The 20,856-nt window shown below is 37.2% G+C and overlaps 3 protein-coding genes across 3 annotated transcripts; 1 reads left to right on the top strand and 2 right to left on the bottom strand.

The window, feature by feature from the left end:
- Positions 1–5,255: 5,255 nt before the first annotated feature.
- Positions 5,256–9,196, bottom strand: LOC127943212 (hydroxysteroid 11-beta-dehydrogenase 1-like protein). The gene is made up of 6 exons (XM_052539452.1): positions 9,006–9,196; positions 7,440–7,570; positions 7,153–7,356; positions 6,707–6,800; positions 6,454–6,619; positions 5,256–5,913 (listed from the first exon to the last, which is right to left on the bottom strand). Exons 1-6 carry the CDS (start codon positions 9,091–9,093, stop codon positions 5,700–5,702), a joined length of 897 nt encoding a protein of 298 aa, XP_052395412.1. The 5' UTR covers positions 9,094–9,196; the 3' UTR covers positions 5,256–5,699.
- Positions 9,197–9,780: 584 nt separating this feature from the next.
- Positions 9,781–11,888, top strand: LOC127942681 (MICOS complex subunit MIC13). The gene is made up of 4 exons (XM_052538554.1): positions 9,781–9,949; positions 10,305–10,461; positions 11,169–11,220; positions 11,345–11,888. The coding sequence occupies exons 1-4, from the start codon at positions 9,921–9,923 to the stop codon at positions 11,440–11,442; spliced, it is 336 nt and encodes a 111-aa protein (XP_052394514.1). The 5' UTR covers positions 9,781–9,920; the 3' UTR covers positions 11,443–11,888.
- Positions 11,889–13,198: 1,310 nt separating this feature from the next.
- On the bottom strand, positions 13,199–14,831 carry LOC127942671 (granzyme-like protein 1). The gene is made up of 5 exons (XM_052538540.1): positions 14,693–14,831; positions 14,457–14,607; positions 14,232–14,370; positions 13,768–14,031; positions 13,199–13,657 (listed from the first exon to the last, which is right to left on the bottom strand). The coding sequence occupies exons 1-5, from the start codon at positions 14,754–14,756 to the stop codon at positions 13,502–13,504; spliced, it is 774 nt and encodes a 257-aa protein (XP_052394500.1). The 5' UTR covers positions 14,757–14,831; the 3' UTR covers positions 13,199–13,501.
- Positions 14,832–20,856: the final 6,025 nt, after the last annotated feature.

Below are 20,856 nucleotides of genomic sequence, written 5' to 3'. Positions count from 1 at the left end.
GTATAACGTTTTGTATTCGCGTAGTGTTTCCTTATAAGGTAACATCGCTAACTTCTGTCCTGTCATGCATAATACTACGTTTTATACATTTTCACGTAACATTTGAAACATTGTCATCTGTAAGCAAAACTTTTCAAAAACGCAATGGAAAATCCTTTCTCTTTTTAGTACATCATTGTTGTGTAAATTAGTTTTTGTTGTTTTTCGAAATATCTTCAATTTTTGGTTCACTTTCCCTATAAGAAGTGGACTCTGCATGGAAGTGCTTTTTAAAGTTTTGTTATGCTCATCAGTAGGAGGCAATCTTAAAATGTTTGATAAAAAGTGGATATTTATGGAAACATGAACTTATAAGGTCAGTAAGCTTATTTATGAGATTATTCCATGGTAAAATATTATGTTTAAGTCATGTGCCTAAAATTTTGCAATGCCTTTCTCCCTCGATTATTTTTAGGTTGTAATCAACGACATGTTCGAGCTTAACTTACATATGTTCTGCTGTTTTTCGTCTAAGGTTTTACTCCCAAAATGTTCGCATAATTATCTCGCACATCATCATAAATCAGTTCACAGCTGCCTTTTGTACAAGTCCAAATCCAATGGCAGTGGATCCACTGCAGTCTAAACAATTTCAGGCTCATCTTTAGGAAAACAACAGGTTGCCCGTGAAAGGTTTGAGTGTGTGTGTGGGTCACAGTGCTTTCATGCATAAATGTATGAATACATGCGGTCAGAAGTCATGGAACAAGATGTGAATAAGATACCGAATTGATAGATCCTGTGCAATTGCTTTTTACGCTGTCGTTTGCATAGACTTTGAAATTCGTCTTCTGGGGGGAATCGCTCCCAGATGTTGAATATTTCCATTAATCATTTCCATTGGTCCCCTCTCGCGCTGTGTGATCTGACACGCTGTCTTCAACCGACCATCTCTTTGTCTGCCTCTAAATCATATGTGAAGATAAAGCTATGTAGAACTATGAGAATACTTTGATAGATTAGTTATGTATTGAGTAAATAAATTAGCGACCTATTCTTCACAATCTTCATGAGCTTTCTTCCCTGCCTGACCTTCACATCACCCTTTTATACTGTCTCATGATTCACTACATCAAACTACACTTGTCGGCCAACCTCTTTCTCTGGCTGTAGCTTTGTCTTTCTCTCAGCCTCTTTCTGTCTTCTCGTCACCTTCCTGAAGAGGTCAGCTAGGCCCCAGACAAGCAGACACAGCGCTTCACACAACACACACTTGGGAAATTCCACCCTGGGACAAAAACAGATGCAAGAGGAGGGAAAAATGCACATTTTGTCTCTTTGAAGCCAGCACTGAAGACCTAGTCGCCCTTGTCATATGTTAAGAATACTTTTAAAAATATAGAGTATATAATGAGATATTTACATTTATTCACTGAGCACAAGCTTTCAAGTTTAATATTTTAAAAGTATGAGTTTCTCTGAAAAATCATTTTAGGTGTTCTACATTATAAGTATTCACCCGATAAAGTATAACCTAAAGCAATTGCCTTTTCATTTTGGTCATGATCACCACAATTACAGACTCTGCAGTTCACTGTCAGTGTCAAAAACGTAATGCGTTTAGAACCAAGACTAGACTAGGTTGATCTAAGGTCACACTTTCCTTTTATACTGTGATCTTCATTGATGATCAACTGATCCCCCATTGACTGTGAAGGATGTCCAGACTGGAGACGTGGGCAGGGTTTAACCTCATTTGCCCTCTCTTTTATTTAGCCTGTTGATTTATGAGACCAGGTAAAGAAGAGAAACAGCCTTGCCACTGCTATACGACCCAGACCAAAATGACCCAAACCAGGGTCACGCCCATGGAAGCCTGCATTAGATATGTGCTACTGAATATATATATACATTGGTAAAAAGATATATATATATATATATATATATATATATATATATATATATATATATATATATATATATATATATATATATATAAGTTGTTCCATCTTTTTACCAGTAAAACACAACTCACAGACAAGTGCACCATTGTAAGTCCTCAAGGCCGAAAAGTGCACATGAAGTGTACCATTTTGGACAGGGCCATAGACGACTTCAAACCGAACTGCACACCTCTATGTAAATGCGTCGTCTGCATCAGAATGTTATGGTAAAACGTCTGTTAAATGGTATGGTTAAATGTTAAATGTCTTACGTCAGAGCATTCTGAGCTCATGTGCTCATACCGGTAATCTCGGGTGTGTTTCAATCAGCTCCCTAGCTCTGTAGTCAGGGCGCTGATCAGGTAGTCGGCCAATTTAAGGCCTTTCTCCATCGCAAAATCCTACCAGTGCACTGGAACATTTGTCATGTTACAACAAATTTACCTCTATTTTTTTAATGTCCAGATTACACATGATCTCTTAATGGTAATTTACTGCAAAACATTTACTGGAAAACATTTTGAATGGCATCATTTAACCAATCACCCCACTGCAATGTCAACCCCTACTCTTCCCCTCTCTTCTGCTCCAAACAAAATTCTTTGAAAAGTCATCTTATATCACCTTTTGAACGTGCATTGAACTGTAAAACCACCCCACTGGAAACAAAATAAAAGGATTGAGGATGGGAGGAGAGGGCAGGTTGGGGGGGCAAAGGAGGAGAATTATAATTCTTTGCAGGCCTTCGGTATTAACCCAGACACCATCGCTGTCAGCGGCTTTGAAAGGGAAGCGCAAGGGCCAAACATTCAGTGTTAATTGGCACTTTGTAAGCTCCGAGCCTTCCCTTTGTGAAAGGTGGAGGGGATAGGAGATGGGGGAAAAGAGAGAGAGATAAAGAGAGAAAGCCAGTTCTTGTTCTTGCTGGGCCTTGTTGAGGGTATTTACGGTTCACTTCTTATCCTTTGTTAATTGGTCTTTCTCCTTTATAGAGAAAAAGAGACGGGGAGAGAAAGAAGAATTCATCTAACCCCCACCCTGCCACCCATTTACCTCCAAAACAGGGGGGAAAGAGAAGGTGCTAGGGTACAAAAAGATTTGTCTTTGTTCATGGGTCTTCATTAAGCTCAGAAACAGGGAGAAAACATGCCGAAATAATGCCCACAAACATATTCAGACTCAAGGCAGATGCCCCCTAATTATTTAATCAATACATCACCACAAATACAAGCCAACAGACAGCCAAACAAATGATTCATGTACCAAGCAGGAAACCTAAACAAAACAAATAAACCCAAATATTATGTCCACATAGATAGATAGGTAAATAGATGGATGGATGAATAGACAATTAATGCCTCATTCGGAATGTTTTTGTGAACTGGTTCAAATGATTCTTTGTAAAGACTCATTACAACAATAATTTTGTTGTATAGGGTGGATGGGGAAGTCGTGGCTTAACGGTTAGAGTGTTGGACTTGCAATCCAAGGGTTATGAGTTCGAGTCTCAGGCTGGCGGGAATTGTAGGTGGGGCGAAGGAATGTACAGCACTCTCTCTCCACCTTCAATGCATTGACTGAGGTGTCTTTGAGCAAGGCACCGAATCCCCAACTGCTCCCCGGGCGCCGCAGCATAAATGGCTGCCCACTGCTCCGTGTGTGTGTGTGGGTGGGTCTGGGTGAATTGTCCTAATTAGTAGGAGGGAGGTAAAGGGCTGCGACATTGGTCCGCTTCACAGCTCTTGTGGCCTCTTCCTCCCCTCTGTGTGGGCAAACAATAACAGTGGCCGCTCTGAAAGGACACAGGTGTCAACCATTGTGTGCTTTTTGAAAAGCATGGAGAGAGGGAGGTTAGGAGGCTAGAGGGTGGGCTAACACACCCTTTTCATCTAACTGCACACACACCCTCCAGCATATAATCGCTTGACTAGTGCTTTCTCACATGCAGTGAACAGGAAATCTGGGTCCAGACCCACTGGTTATTTTTCTAGTTTTCATACTTAATGTTCGAATACTGATCGAAAAGCAGTTTGACCAATAACGTGCAGCCATTGTACATGATCGGCCAATCGTGGCACGTGAGAAGGTGTGATCATGGTACTTTGATGTCATAACACTGATCGGTCTGTGCAGTGCAAACTAAGCCAAAACCTGGGTATTTTAGTCAATATAGAAATCCTTGCCAGGATGTGTCTGGAAAAAAAGGGCACGTATCACCCTTTCAAAGTTTTTTCTTACGATTTTATTTTGAAGACTTTTGGATAACATGGAAATGTTTTTGTCTAACAAATCTAACTAAATCGATGCCTAGTTAGATGGTGTGTTGAATCAAGAATGGTTTAATATGATTTGTGAATGAATCATTATACTGTTCAGATTGTTTTCATGACCTGGATCGAGTGATTCATTACAAGATCTGACTCATAAGAACAATTATTCCTCAAATCAGTCATTGCTGGATAGATAGATAGATAGATAGATAGATAGATAGTTCAGTTCATGTTCATGGTGATGCTGGAGAGTGTGGGGGATTTATTGCTCGGCATTAGGAGCTCTAATCTGTTGCAGGTGTTCCTGGCTGCTATCCCAGCCAGACGGGCCCGTTCCTTCCCCGTGGAGGCCCCATCACGAGAGTGTATGCGGGTATGTGTGGGTGTGTGTCTGAGAGAAGGGGAAAGTGTGAGTAAAAAGAGATAGTGTATGTGTAATGCGTAAGGCAGTCCATGTTAATTAGGAGGAGGTTCTGGCTTGGATTTCTCCTCTTAAATCCAGTCAAGTACATGGGAATTGATACAGCCTGGCGTGATTTCAGTTCATGTAGCTCTTCAGTGAATTTGGTATGTCATGACCCACCCATGATAATTGCAGGGAATTAATGTGGAGTACTATCTCTCTAATGAAGGACTCACTCAGATGAGAAAATTCTTAATCTTGGCGGTCATATTATCAAAACCACCTACTGGTCAAACTTTTGAGACGGTGAAAGGGTTTGTTGTCGCTACTATCAAGAGACTGCTGCCCTCTGTCGGACATGTTGTGTTACAACATCCAAATGTATTCAGTTTGGTGCAAATAGTCATATTCTTTAGAGGTTAAACTTAACTTACGGATTGTGATAATACACTAAGAAGTGTGATAGTAGTTTGTTAATCAGCACAGATTTTGTGTTCTTCAGGTACATGATTTGCAGAATTCCTTTAGTGCTACAACTCAGACACTTATGCTAAACAGAACTCTGTCTGAAATCATTAAAATGTCTTGAAACCTCACATTATCTAACGCTGTACGCTGTAAATGTTAGATTTTATCATCAATAAAACTCAAGAGACAAGCTTTTATCTGAACATCTTTATTGTTGAGTGAGTCTGACAACAGGTCGTGTAGAAATATCGTTAGCGCTAGTCACTGATAAGAAAACATGAGGTAAGTTCACAGTGCTTTACAGAGGTAGTTTAGTCTACACAGACATCTGCTGTTTCACATACTGAATAATAACATGAACCATGGTTTTAACACCCTTTGCAAACCGTTTCTGCCAAAAAACGTGCTTGTTGTTTGTGAACAGATATAAAATACAAAGTGTTTAAACTCTTTAAACAGCAAATGGTATTGATAAAGTGCTCCATAAAATGTTTCTCAGCAGGTTGAATGTTAACCTGTTTCATTATAAAGCTTTATTTTTGGTGAGAACTCTCACCCCGAGCACCAGGGTTTGGTGTGTCAGAGCACATGCTTTAACCGCTAATGCTCTGCTCAACACATAGATCCATGAAACTTTCAGCTACCAGTAACTAGATCCTTATTAACTTGAGGATCATATGTGTAGGAGTTTTGAATCGCTTGATCCCTGAAGTATGGGAACCAATCCCTGAAGAGACAGGCGTAGAATGTGTACCAGGGGTAAAAGGCCTCAGACTGGCGAGACGCTCCAGCTTTGATAATGTGCCAGGCGGCTTCGTGTGCAGGGTAGGCGGTTATGTTGATGTAATCTCTGCATTAAGCACATCAGAGATATGAAGAAACAGCCTTTTATCTGCAACTTGAGAGGTCATGAGTGACATGGAATGTTTGAGTTGCATAAGTGCTGTTTATGACCACAAATTAGACTTTGTCTGACATTATGCTCTTTAGAGACTAGCGCTGAGCTAGTTCCACTAGACAAAAACTTAAACTTTACAGTTTTAAACACTGCTAAATTTGATAATGCAGTCTGTTTTTGTTCACATTTCACATGTTTGTTTGTAGGTATGTATGCACTTACTGACATCTTTAGGCCTGGAGGCATGAAGTTTATTCATTAATTTCTGTCGCTTCATTATCTCGTTGTATTCCTTTTCAACTGTGTCACTCATAAAATAACATTTTTTTATTAAATCCCATTAAATGACCCCTCCTCTATAGATCTCAGACCTGCTGTTCATTTCTTTCTGTCAAAGCATTTCATTAGCAGAAACCGAGTCCACTTTTAATTGATTTGTAGGGCATTCTACAGCATAAACAACCAAAGATCTTGATGTTAGCTTGCTCTTACTTGATTTTCTCCATGGTGCTATCTGTGTCGATCAGGCCCAGTGTGCAGATGGTTATGGACACATTGCTTTTTTGCATTGCTAGCTCATGCTGGAGGCCTCCAAAGAAACCGTTCAGTGCAAACTTAGTTGCGGCATACGGCAAAGCAAAAGGCCCACATATTTTTCCTGTGGAAAACAGTTAAGTGTTATTCCAGCATCTGTTTGCTTGTTAAACCAGTGACAATTGTGTGGAAGGAGTCAGATTTTAATCACCCAGCAGGGAGGAAACAACAACTATTGACCCTTTACTCTTTTCAAGGGCTGGCAAAGCTTTTTGCGTCATCTCTGCATAACTGAGAAAATTCACCTATAGGAGAAACGAATGAGTGACTCATCAGTTATAATATATATATATATATATATATATATATATATATATATATATATATATATATATATATATATATATATATATATATATATATATATATATATATTTGTTGGTTTTACACCATATGGCATCAAAACCAGCAGGTACAGTTCACCCAAAAATTTGAATAAATGTGTCAAATCTCGATGTGTCATTTTTGGAAATAGGCTACAAGTGGTATTCACTTTCACTGAATTAAAAGATAACAGTTTTGAAAGGACGACAGAATGTTGATTTTGGATCAAATATCCTATTGTCAATACAAATGGTTTTCATTGTGATTCGGTACCTCTAGCAGCCATCGTGTGTGCTCCACATTTCCATCCCACATTCCGTATGGACTGGGCCCGATGTGGTTCAGAACCAGGTAATCCAGACCCCCAAGCTGTTCGATGGCGTACTGCACCACATGGTCAGCATCGGACGGTCTTGCCATGTCCGCAGGGACGAACAATGTCCTTTGAGCCCCCATTTCCAAGCACTTGCTCACAACCTGAATTGAGATGACTCATGTGAAGCACTCATATATCCTCGGATCATGTAAATGATGAACGAAAGAAGAGAAACCCAACTAACCTGTTCTAGGACATTTCCTCTCCTCGCTGTGATAACCAGTTGGGCTCCTAAACGGGCATAGTGATACGCCAACTGCTCACCTATGCCAGTACTGGCACCGGTCACCAGCACCCTGGCACCTTTCAAGGACTCTAAAAAAAAGACACAATTCATAGTATGATGTTGACTATGAGGCCATTCACCCAGAACGGGGGGAAAAAAGGTCTCAAGTTGAGCACCACATTTTTAGAATGCAGTATCATGCCCAAAAATCGAAAGTCATCTTATTGGTTGAATTCTACAGGATTTCCAAGAGATGTGTGTGTCTTTAATGGCCTGGAAACAAAGTCGTTGTGACTACAAACCTCCTTGTGGAGGAAGAAAGCCATTCTGTTTACAACTGTAACAATGAGTAGGATCAACTAAAGCTGGATTTTCAAAAGTATGTGAAGTTCATTGTAGGGACACCGACTAACATTTTCATGCCACTTAACATGATGCTGAACAAAAGGTTCAGGTAGCCTCTTGGGCAATCCTTGGCCATTGAAAGCTGCAATGGAGTCTAGCCTAGTTATTGCATAAAAGTGTCTCACAATGCTATAATGGTGTTTTTAATGTTCATAAAGGTCATATGACAAATCCTGTATTTTAAGCTTTCTAGTGTTACCAGTTTGTAAAAACATTTTATGTATGGCCTTCTCCCATTAGTCACACCCATTGTGGGTAGAAAGTCATATTAAACTGTATCTCTGTACACCACCAAAGGCTCTGCGGTGACAGTAATTATTTGAGGTTAAAACAAGGTTTGTAGTACAACTACTGCAGGGCAGAGATGCTCTTTTTGCTTGTCAGACTTACTTAATTGCATAAATGCCATTGTGGCGTGATAAATTAAAACCTTGACTGATTCTTGGTGGGGGTTTTGGCAACAATATTCAGTATTTATACATACTGTACATGAACAAATATGTGGTGATAATCATCTTGCAACTTGCAAGTTCATGTTAGACATCAAGGATTTTCGATCACATTGCCAAATGCAGAAAATCAATTTCCAATGACCTTAATGAGAGATGAAGTGCAAAAATCAACTCTATTTTAAGACTTATGAATGGACCAATTCATGGAGGTCAGTTTGTGTGTTTTTTTTTTATATATATATATATATATATATATATATATATATATATATATATATATATATATATATATTGATCCTATTAAAGTGATGAAATGTATAAGCGTAGAATTTAAAGTTTACTTCAAAAACTATTTTAAGTAGTATTATGCATTTGAAGACACACACATACACACACACACACACACACACACACACATACATATATATATATATATATATATATATATATGTATGTGTGTGTGTGTATATATATATATATACATATATATATATATATATATATATATATATATATATATATAATTTTATTTTATTTTAGTCTTCCCCTAAATCCTGGTTTGACTAATCATCGGAATTGCACGTGTCTTTATGTGGTATTATAGATAATATTAATATAGATTTTCATTACAGCACACGTGGATAAACAGAAAGGAGGTCTTACTCACCTTCATTAAATGACGGAGCGCTCCATCGAACCGCGATAAAAGCGACGCTTATGCTGCACAGCAACAAGAACTTGCCAAAAAGATTCATTTGAGGAAATCTGTTGAAGACGAAGAAGCACAGCTTACAGAAATACGAAGTTGAACTGATCAACTACAGAACCAGCAGAACCGAATCATGTGTGTGAAAAAGGCGGAGCCATATCAAAGTACAATCCGATTTATGTGGAGCAATAAATACGCTCTGTCCTGGGTATTAGCAGTCGTTTTTGTTTTATTTCAAATTATGTTTTAATAAGGTTGGGATTTTTCTGTCGTGTGTGTGTATGTGTGTCACACAATGACATGATGGCTAGAAAAATAAATAAATAAATAAATAAGTCATGGTTATTAGATTAATTTAAACGATCAAATGGGTGAGTGACTTGTTATTTTAGTTAAAAAGATATCCTGTTTACTCAGTATTACGTTACATTAAATTTAGTATTTTTATTGATGAATACAATTAATAATACCAAAGATTATAGAATACTTAGATGGACTTTGATGATACTGAAACAAACCACAAACGACTGACAGCAATGAGTAATTATGGCGGCACATTCATCGAATAAATAATACCAACTTTCTATTAAAGTAACACTTGCAATCGTTTACTTTTAATTATTCTGAATTTTTAAACTACATATAACACATATAAAAAAACCTTATATTTCCGACGTTTATTTGTCGAAAGTGCGGATTCTGAAACTATTAACTTACCGCATTCAAAACGAGCTTTATTGCTTTCAGCTCGTCCTGCAGGCGCTAATGCCCTTGTCAGTGAAGTTCGCTGTCAAGTTAGGGCAAAAACCTATTGTAAAGTAGGGTTTTATTTCACAGTTTTGTGCTTAATAGCATACTATTGCTTTTAGGACCATGGCTGCCAAGATTTTGCCTGTAGTGAAGTACGTAAAATGTTTTTGCGTTGGAGCTAATTAGCAGTTAGCTTACAGTTGTCTGTTTGGACTTGGGAGTTATGCTGAATGACATATTTGTGCAGCTTCATAATTTTTATATTAGTTATAAATTAAATTATCATGTTTTTGAATTGCTATCTTCATGCTAGATTAAGAGGAGCTAACTTAATTTGCTAGCTGTGTAACGTAAATATGAAATATTGGCTTTGTGTTTCGAATCTAAGTTTAATTAAAATGATAATCGTTTGTCATTATAAGCCAAGTATTTTGTAAATAACTGCTGTTTATCTCAATGTGGTCTTTTGACTTTGAATGGCTGTATTTGTGTTGATGTGTGTTTCAGGCTTGCAACAAAAGTGACCATCGCAGGTGGCGCTATATATGTCGCGTATGATTCAGGTCTTCTTGGAGATGGCAAAGAGGGATCTGTCACACTGGGTCGAGCTAAAGCTGCCATCCCACCTGCTGTGGAGGAGTGGGTGAAGTACTTTGGCTTTGAGGTATGAAAAGTCCTAAAACTGGGAGTATTAATATAACCAAAAGTAGAACCTGTGACTGCTATTTAAAAAAAGATAGATGACATCACTTAAGTCATCAACCAAACCATACATTACATTTATTTAAAAAGCTGTGAGAAATGAGTACATTACAATTCAAAAGTTACAATTAAATTATAAATTGATACTTTTATTCAGCAAGGATGTGTTAAATTGATCAAAATTGAGAGGAAAATCATTTAAAATGATAAAAAAAGATTTCTTTTTCAAAATTCTTTTGAACTTTTTATCAAGGAATCATGAAAAATATATGACAGTGTAAAAAACATACAAAAAATACATAAATAAAATGTAGCAGCAGAAATGTTTCTTGAGCACCAAATCAGCATATTAGCATCACAGGAATAAATGACATTTTATAATACAAACAGATAGGAAAACAGTTAAATTATAATTATATAGTTAAATTATAAACACATCCACAATAATTCTTACCGTATTTTGTAAATGCGGCCTTGGTGACCGAAATAGACTTTAAAAGCGTAATAAAAATCGTACCGACCACAAACTTTTGAATGTGTAATTTTGTGACTGATGTGTAATGCTGACCAGAATACTTCTTATGGTGGTGTCCGTGTAGTATTTTCCTGTGTTGTTTCAAGTCAGTTTATCATAAAGTGTTTTTGTTGTGGTTTGGTACTATATTTTAGCTTCCTGCCACACCCAAAATTGAGTTTTCACCACTGGATGCATGGAACTCAGGTAAAGTATATTTGGTGAAAATGCTTGTATATTATCTGTTTGATGATGTGAATAAAATATATATATCGTATGAATATAATGTAGTTTTGTGATCGCTCCGTTTTTTTTTTTTTGTTTCACTCAGGGGTCCAGAAGTCTATCCATGCCCTATCGATCGCCCCGTCTACAGTTAGTGACTACACCAAACAAGGCCTCCAATATGTTAAAGACCTCACAAAATGAGCATTTAGAACTTTAAAGTTAGTACAAGATGCTCTCGAAATATTTCAGTGGATGATAATACTAACACACTTGGAGAAACTTTTCCCTTGCATTTATATCATAGACTAAATTCCATTGTGGAACAAAAAATTGAATTATTATGAGGATAGTGATGGTGCAAACCAATTTTTTTTTTTTTTTTGGTAACAGAAAAATACAGTTGTAAAGCATTGAGATGAATCAAAAATATTTTGAAGATCATAACAGAAGTGTGTTCTATATGTATATTGTTATTTATCTGATAAATCTCTTTCTGGAAATGTTCTGTTTTGTCATTGATCTTCCCCTCGATCCATCCAAAATTCACCCTTTTTATATAGACACAAAAGGACTGCAACTGAGTTTTGTATAGTTTAGAGTCCCATGTAGCTCTGTATAATGTAAAATAAATCATGTCAAATATTTGATGAAGTTCTTCTTCGTGAATGTGTTTGCTAACAACTACTATTTGTTTAAAGCTTGTTAAGACTAGATAATGCTTGGAGTCAGTCTAACCACATGAAAGCATTACTTAGTAACACTTTTCAGCTTTACCACAGAGCAGTGCTGTTTTCATGTCAAGATAGACCCCAAACACTTTTCTGCATGCCTTGACTCATTTTGAAAGTTTTGCAGTGGCCACGTGTCATCTTACCAGAACATGTTAATTAAAGAACATGTATGTGCTTGGAAACATATTTTGTTTTGTGCATTTCCTGTTGGTTTTGCAGAACGTTTTGCAAGTTACCGAGCAGCTAAATCTAGTATGCCCCACTAGCATAACTGCTACAAGTAAAAAGTTTCTCAAGCTTACAAGAGGGCAAGTAAATATTTAAAACAAAGACACAAATGACAAGCAATAGAACAAATCAATAGAAGAGATACAAATATAAATATTGCTTTCAATTTTTCTAATAAGTATATCTAACAATGGTATTCAGGCAAGAAATTCCACAATGTAATAAAGTAATAAAAAATAAAAAAACTGTATTAATGAGATATACACTGATTTCTATTAAAGCTCAAAAAGTTATACAGTCAAGAGCATTAGCAATTTTCACTTTTCTTTTGTTGTCTGATTAACATTAATGATATAGACAACAGCAGGGTACTGTCACTTTAAGAGCTAATGCACCTGTCTAATATACTGACACCTCTCTTATTTTCTCCCAACAGTTTACATTCACAAAGACATAACTGACTTGTGATGACAAAAATACATATTTTAAAATATTTTATTGTGTGTTTGACCATTTACGGATGCACCTGAAGTCCAAAATGTACTTTGCAAGTCCCAGTTCTGCTCGGAGCTCGCGCACAGAAAGAAGAAACTCTTTAGTTTCTTATTTATCTATGATTCTTGATTGTGCGGTCTTAAAAAGTGTCTTTGAAAGCTGCACAGATATATTTACACTCAAAAATAAACAGGACACCTTTATAGGACATAAAAGGTCACAATCTCTATGATTCATCTGAAAAGTAGGTTGTAGACGTCTTAAAGATCGATTGAGATCTTCACCCACAATGAGACACAATGAAATCGTCACCCACAATGAGAACTTTTATTGTAGAGTAACTAATGTGATGGCAGATGCTCTTTCTGAAGAAATGTATTTCTTCTCGCTCTCACGTAAAAAAATGTTAAAGCCTGTAAGTGTCTTCTCATTTTTTTTTTTTTTTCACGCAGTGCTATTATATTTTTGTTGTGTAACTTAGGATGTGGTGTTCAGTTTGACCCCATCCTGCAAACTGGCACTTGATTTTTGTCTTCAGGGGTTTGTGTTTGCTCTGGATTTTTATAATTTTATTGTGCAACTTAGGATGCGGTGGTGAACTTTAGCACTGGTTGAGAATTAAACTGCCCCCTAACAGGTTTCGCTCTCTCTGAAGTGGCGCTTTAGAAAGAAAAAAATGCCATTGCTTATTGTTTTTTGTGTTTCTTTTCTCCATTTTATTGAAAGGTTTGAAAGCTAGCATTTACAAGACATCTTAAAAGCTGAGCTTGACATACTGCACAACAAAACAATGCATTTTCATAGCATCAAGCACCTCCTTTAATCACCTCCTTGATCCAGTGTCTGAATTTAGAAATTTCAGTGTAAACATTGGGAACATTTGGGTAGTCACAGCGTCCTTTGTCGAAAGAGAAAATTCCCACTGCTGTCCCACTGCACACCAACGGTCCACCCATATCACCCTGTAATGACAAACAATTTGAGATTGATTCCAGGCACAATTTTTATTGAGTTCAGAACAATATAGACTCACAGAATAGGAACTTTCTCTAAAATATTGCTTTAGACGTACATGACAACCACCACTTTTGGTCTTGTAACCCCCAGCACACAGGATGTTTTGGGGAAGATCCACGTTCTCTTTTTTCCACATTGTCTGGCAGGTGGAGGAGTTGATAGGTGACACATCTGTCACCAGCAGATCATTCACCACATTTTCCTTTTCAGTTTGACCCCATCCTGCAACCTGGCACTTGGTCTTTGGCTTCAGGGGTTTGTCTTTGCTCGGTATTTTGATGGTTTTCACACCTTTGCCGGTTTTCAGCTTCTTGGACAACTAAAATTTCACAAATGAAAAGTGTTGTTTTTGTGTTTACCATTAATGGTTTGTTTAATCTAATTACTTAATTTATAATTAAAATGTAACTATGTATTATTAAATTTTAAAATAAAATGTTAGTATTTACTCACATTTATATGTAATAATAAGATTGTTATATTTTATAATATATCTAAATTTATGGATGAACATTGTACCTTCAGAAGCATGATGTCATTCCCAGTTTTGGCAGTTTTGTAGGATGGGTGCTTATGTCTATTTTGCACTGGATATCTTTTCAGATTTGCTCCTTGTGGACTGATGTTGTGGGTGCCCAGGATCACAGTCATGTTACCACTTTATTCATATTATGAACATAATTGCATATTAGTAAACCATTTAGTTGAACACCAAACATATTCCAGGTTAAGAGTTGGCTTTACCTTTCATCGCAGTATGCGGCTGTGAGCACATAGCTGGGGTTGATCAGGAATCCTCCACATGTGTGTTTTCCATTAATCTGCACTGATGCCATGTACAGCATGGAGTTCTTCTTGGCTTTTTTGCCATTGATGATATCAGCTCCAAATGTGCCTAAGCAAATAAAGATGCATGTTTGAGATAACAAGAAATCAATTCAGTTATCATTTTATAATTAGTTAAGCATGATTTTACTAACCAGTCAGTATAAAGCTCGTCAGTGCAACTGAGAGCAACAGGCCATACGCCGCACTCATCTTCATAATGCGCTGCTGTTACGACCACCAGTCATTTATACAGCTCTCTACCACAAGACACATCCTGACATTCAGTGATGACGCAAGATGCAGAACTTGCTACTTTACTCCAAATATGTTTTGCTTTCTTTAATTTTATGCATTTAGCAGACGCTTTTATCCAAAGCGACTTACAGTGCATTCAGGCTATGAATTTTTACATATCGTGTTCCCGGGGAATCGAACCCCCAACCTTGCGCTTGCTTGCTTGCTAGCGCAGTGCTCTACCAGTTGAGCTACAGGAGCACTATATTCTTTCAATACAAGATCTTCTCCAGCATATATTGGTAAAACTGATATCTTTCAGGTTCAGTTTAATTTCTTTGGCAGCAATGTCATGGCTTATTTTCAGTATACATAGATAAATGGATAGGCTGTGAATTTGTTAGATTTTATACGGCACAGAACATGTACCACAAACAAATGTGCCACTTTTTATGAATAGGATGTCAAATCCTGTGTTTTTAATTGTGAAATGCAATTTGCATGCTGACTGCAGGAATGTCCAGTGTCCACCAGAGCAATATTTATAGTAATCAGCATCTTGATATGTCACACCTGTGAGGTGGAAGAATTATCTCGGCCAAGAAGAAGTGCTCACTAACAAAGATTTAGACAGATTTGTGAACAATATTTGAGAGCAATAGGTCTTTTATGTACATAGAAAAAGTCAAGGCAAGTCACCTTTATTTTTATAGCGTTTTAACAAATTTCAAACATAGGATTGCGTCAAAGCAACTGAACAACATTAATTAGAAAAAACAGTGTGTCAATAATGCAAAATGACAGTTAAAGGCAGTCCATAATTGAATTCAGTTTAAATAGTATCTGTGCAGTCATTTGCAATCAAGTCAATGATATTGCTGTAAAGTGACCCCAACTTAGCAAGCCAGAGGTGACAGCGGCAAGGAACCAAAACTCCATCGGTGACAGAATGGAGAAAAAAATGGGAGTGGGAAAAACCAAGCTCAGTTGGGGGGCCAGTTCTCTTCTGACCAGACGAAACCAGCAGTTCAATTCCAGGCTGCAGCAAAGTCAGATTGTGCAGAAGAATCATCTGTTTCCTGTGGTCTTGTCCTGGTGGTCCTCTGAGACAAGGTCTTTACAGGGGATCTGTATCTGGGGCTCTAGTTGTCCTGGTCTCCGCCGTCTTTCGGGGATGTAGAGGTCCTTTCTAGGTGCTGATCCACCATCTGGTCTGGATACATACTGGATCCAGGTGACTGCAAGGAATGAGAGTAAAACAGACTAATATTAACGTAGATGTCCTTCTTCTAATGATGTAGATTTTACTCGCCAGTGTGTTAATTGGAGGCTAAGTGTAAGTTTTTGCACAGATATATTTTCACTATATTTTCACTCACAAACACTCTCTGACTGAACGCTTCAGAGTTCATTCTCTCTCAAGCAATCTGTGATATTTCTCAGTTCATGCAGTGGATGCGCAGCGCACCTGTATTTGATGTACCGTAAACTCTAGTGTGAAGGCGCACAAATCGCCGTTGCTTTCTCACACACACACAGAGAGAGAGAGAGAGAGAATTGACGTGCTACATTTAAACAATATTCTTTGTTGTATTTTCCTGTCAAAATAACATCGTTCCTATGGAAGTCTTCGGCTTTTAAGAACAGCCAGTGTGTTGATTTCAGCAAATCAGTTCAAGCGTACGCACAAAACCTGATTAATATTCATGTATCCAGCAGCTCATTAATCCTTAGTAATCCTTAGTGTGTTTTATAGTTATTATTATTAGAATTTTTGTTAGTTTTTTCAGTTTTTTTTTTGTCAGAAACATTGAATCACAGAAAAAACAACCACTTCTCAAGTTAAAATGTTCAGTTAAAATGACTAATATGCCTTCACACATGCTTATCAAATTTACTTCTAATAACTTAAGTTATGTTAAATAATACTTGATTATTATGAAGCTTGACTGACTGATGTTAAAAGAGAATTTAAAAAATTAGTCTGGCGAACTAACTAAAATATTTACTAGCCAATGGTGATTCAATTGCCAAGGTGTCCATAGAGGGTTGGCTTTATAAGTAATAAGCAAGATTTTAAAATTTATCCAATGTTTAATAGGGAGCCAGTGCACTGTGGACAGAACAGGGCTAATATGGTCAAAAAGTCTTAGATCTTTGTGTTGAGCACATGAAAAATTGGGAATAAAAAAAGTGTTGCCTTTACGATTTTGTTAAGTGTATAGATGTATATGTAAATATATGCATTATTATCACGTTAAAGCATTAATTAATGCGTATAATTATTTTAACACAGTGTATTGTTATTATTATTATTATTATGAAAGTCCGTTGCTCACTGGCTCTGAATACACAAACAGACAAATTATTTAGGCATCAGCATTCATAAACCACTGTCCACTGTTATTTTTAACAGAAAAGAATGCAATAAGCTCGTATAGGACGTTTAGGATCTGCACTCTGGAGCGGTTAGCGCTCACACTCACTGATCTATATATAACTGAACCCCGCTCTTGCTCACCTCTTCCAACCGAGCCAGGGACTGATATTGTATTGTGTCCTTGTATTAATGCATTATTATTGTAACTCATAATTTACACAAAATCATGGACATTTTGAGGTAATTTTTCTCAAAAACAACAATCTGCATGCATCCAGAAATGGTCATTGTGAAAATACAGACACAAGTCTTCAGCAAAACCATTTTATTTGGTGCGTATTGTTTAATGTTTAATATGTTTAAGCATAATTTGCAAGTGCTGTGAACACAAAACTCTTATATTTGGTACATCATGATATTTACACCACTTTGTGCTGAAGCAGATGATGCCCAACGCTATTGAATCGCACACCAGCGGACCTCCAGAATCACCCTGCAAGAATATATGTAAATATGAGGTTTAATAGAACAATGGAACATCCCTAATAAAAATAAACAAAACTATGTTTATATGAAGATGAGACTGGAGCTAGTTGTCACACACTATATTTCTCAATTGTCATAAAACCTCTTATAGTTTATGCACTTAAGAAATTGTGACAACCTGCCCGTGTCTCTTTTGTACATTTATTACCAAACACACTCCTACATTCAGTTTATATCATCCAGCACTGGTGGAAGTGTTGTGATGCTTTTTTTCCACAACTAAACAGGTGTTTCTTTACCTTTAGAAGCATTATGTCATTGCCGCATTTTTTATGTTTTAGTATAAATTTGTGAATCACATCATATCTTTTTAGATTTTTAGGGGAGTCGAACTAATTTCCCTGAATTGTTCAATCATCAATCATTATTTACTCATTCCAGTCAGACTTTTTTTTTCCTCCGGTGGAACAAGAGCTTATACAACAGGTAGACATTCAAAAGGCCCTTTTTACCGCCGCACGTACCACGTAACGTATAAAGTGCATTTGCAGCCTTTGACCGCTGAGTGGCGCTTTATACACAAGTTATCAAACAAGCGCATCAGAGCATAAGTATATTTAATATCCACAGATGAAAGTTTGGTATTTAGGAAGTTATGTGCATTTCTTAGAACAAATTCAAGCAGGATAAATGTCAAGCCTGTGCCTGAGCCTGTGCTTATATTTTCTCTAAGCTCCCCATTTTACCTGGTTGTTTTGTCTCTGTTTCCCCATTCTACCTGGTTCTCCTGTCTCTGTGTATCATGTTTTCTGGCCCTCCGTCCCTCCCCCTAGTCCTCCGCCACTCCACCTCCCTCCTAGTGTCTTTATCTGTTGGTTTTCCCTTGGTTTCAGGTGGAGCATCTGGCAGCTGCTCCGTGGAGGAGGGGGTAATGCCACGCTGTCAGTCTCTGTTTTCCTGGGTGTCCACTAGTGAGCTCACTTCTCCTTAGGCACTTCACCATAGGCACTATAATTCCTCTAGTCTGCTCCTGTCTTCACAGTAATTGCACTCCAATTAATTGCACCAGGTGCAGGCAATCTATTGTCATTAGTCTCCTTATAAATACCTGTCTTTCCCTGTTGTTTGTATGGAGTCCTTACCCTTCGTGTTACTAATGTTCTCATCTCTCGAGACTTACCCTTGCCTTCTCGTCCTCCGAGTTCCCGTTCCGTTCCATCCGGTTCCCTCTTTTGTTTTGTTTGTCTCCTTGGACTGTTTATGTTGGATTACCCTTTTTGTCAAATAAACGTACCTGCTATTGGATCTCTCCCTCTCCTCGTGTTTTCCTGGTGCACGATCGTCACCGTAGGAGGATTATTTTATTCTTAAATTTTCATATGCAATGAAAAAAATTGGATAAATACGAAATAAATAAGTAAATAAAATAAATTGATATACAGTATATCCACTTAGCTTACCTTTTGGGTTTACCTCTCTTATTCTGGACACATCCAAACGTTTCCATATTCGTGATGTTGCGTATTAGCAGCTACACTATTATTTATTAGGTAAAATAGGCTTTGTGGTTCACATGTGTTTCAGTATCGATGGAAAAATATTATAATGAGTAAGAATATGCCACAGTAGACCGCTGCTCATGTATATATAGGAACACACACACACACACACACACACACACACACACACACGGATTAGAACGTAAAAAAAAATTTCTGGGTTGTTTATATATATATATATATATATATATATATATATATACATACACCTAGTAATGACTGTTTAATGACAATAGCATGGAGTAAGACTTTGTGTAAAGGTCTAAATTTTAAAATGGTTTTTAAGGATGTTAACATGTTATAATATAATGCTATTGATGTTTGATGTTTTACTTGTCCTTTCATCTTCGTTTAAAAACCATCATTGTCACTGCCGCGGCGGTAATGCCCATTTAGCTTGTCCTCCTGTATATTTCATTCAGTGATGAATATGGCTACAAGATGGCTATGGCTACTTTTTTATTTATAACAACTTACCTTGTCAAATGTACAGCTGTAAGAACATATTGAGGAGATATCAGAAATCCTCCAAATTCATTGCATTAAGGATTAAGGATTGCTAATGAAAGAAGCTACCTGTGATGAGCAGTGAGGTCACATCTGTGGTGAGCAGAATCGTGAAGTGTGTCATTGTGTTACTGGAACATTGAAAATGTGTCACTGACTTTTAAACTACTCAAAGTAAAAGAGCAGGCCTCCCTTCAGAGAAAACCACAACATTTTCTGGATGTTTCTTCTGCTCATTAAATGTAAAATGTGAACGTTATTATATTAAAATGTGGTTTCCTAGTCATTTACCCTAAAATGATAAAGGTCATCTTTTACTATCCCTCAAGTTGTTCCAAACCTGTATAACTTTTTTATTTTATGTAACAAAAAAGGGTTATTTTTTTTACCTTTGGGTTACAAATCCGGCTCTCTAACCATTGGGCCATGACTGCCCCCATTGTCCATTGTATAGACAATTTCCACAGAAAGAAAAAGTCACAAGGGTCAGTAAATTACATTTATTTAGTGAATTTTCCATTCAATTCTATAAATGGTACACTTTTAGGTGGATTTACCTGGAAGGTACACACACTTTTGTTTTGTTTTTTAAAACATTGCTCACTTGCTTTGAAAACCCTGACCAACTGGGCAGAGCAACAGTGGTTCAACCAATGGTGTGAGTTTGGGCAGAGCTGCCTGACCAATGGCATATGAAGAGAGGCTGTGATGAATCTCATAACCTTGCATATGCATCAAAATTTTATTTAAAATTTCTCTGCAAACCAGATCGTTTCTCACAAGGTCTCTGACCACGTGTGATGAGCTCAGCCCCCACAGGAAACCAAGGCTGCAGAGAAGGAACAAAACCATCTTTCTTAAACTTTTCAATAAATTCATAATGAAACCACACATATGATCAACAGACTACATAGTTTAGATAAAATGTTTATTAATCAAGTTCTTGCTTCACATCTTCAAGAATAGCTTTAAACCAACTTAGAAATGTGGAAATCTTGGTGTAGACATTTGGTCGTTTAGGTAAGTTACAGTTGTTTAGCTTGTTGAATTAAAATGACACCGACATTATTGCACACCAAGGGTCCTCCAGAATCTACCTGACAAAAGTTCTAAAAGTTACAGGCTATGAATGAAATGTTTTGATCTGTCC

This window comes from Carassius gibelio, chromosome A22 (assembly GCF_023724105.1).
Source record: "Carassius gibelio isolate Cgi1373 ecotype wild population from Czech Republic chromosome A22, carGib1.2-hapl.c, whole genome shotgun sequence".
Taxonomy (NCBI): domain Eukaryota; kingdom Metazoa; phylum Chordata; class Actinopteri; order Cypriniformes; family Cyprinidae; genus Carassius; species Carassius gibelio.
This window is presented reverse-complemented; position numbering and strand designations above follow the sequence as displayed.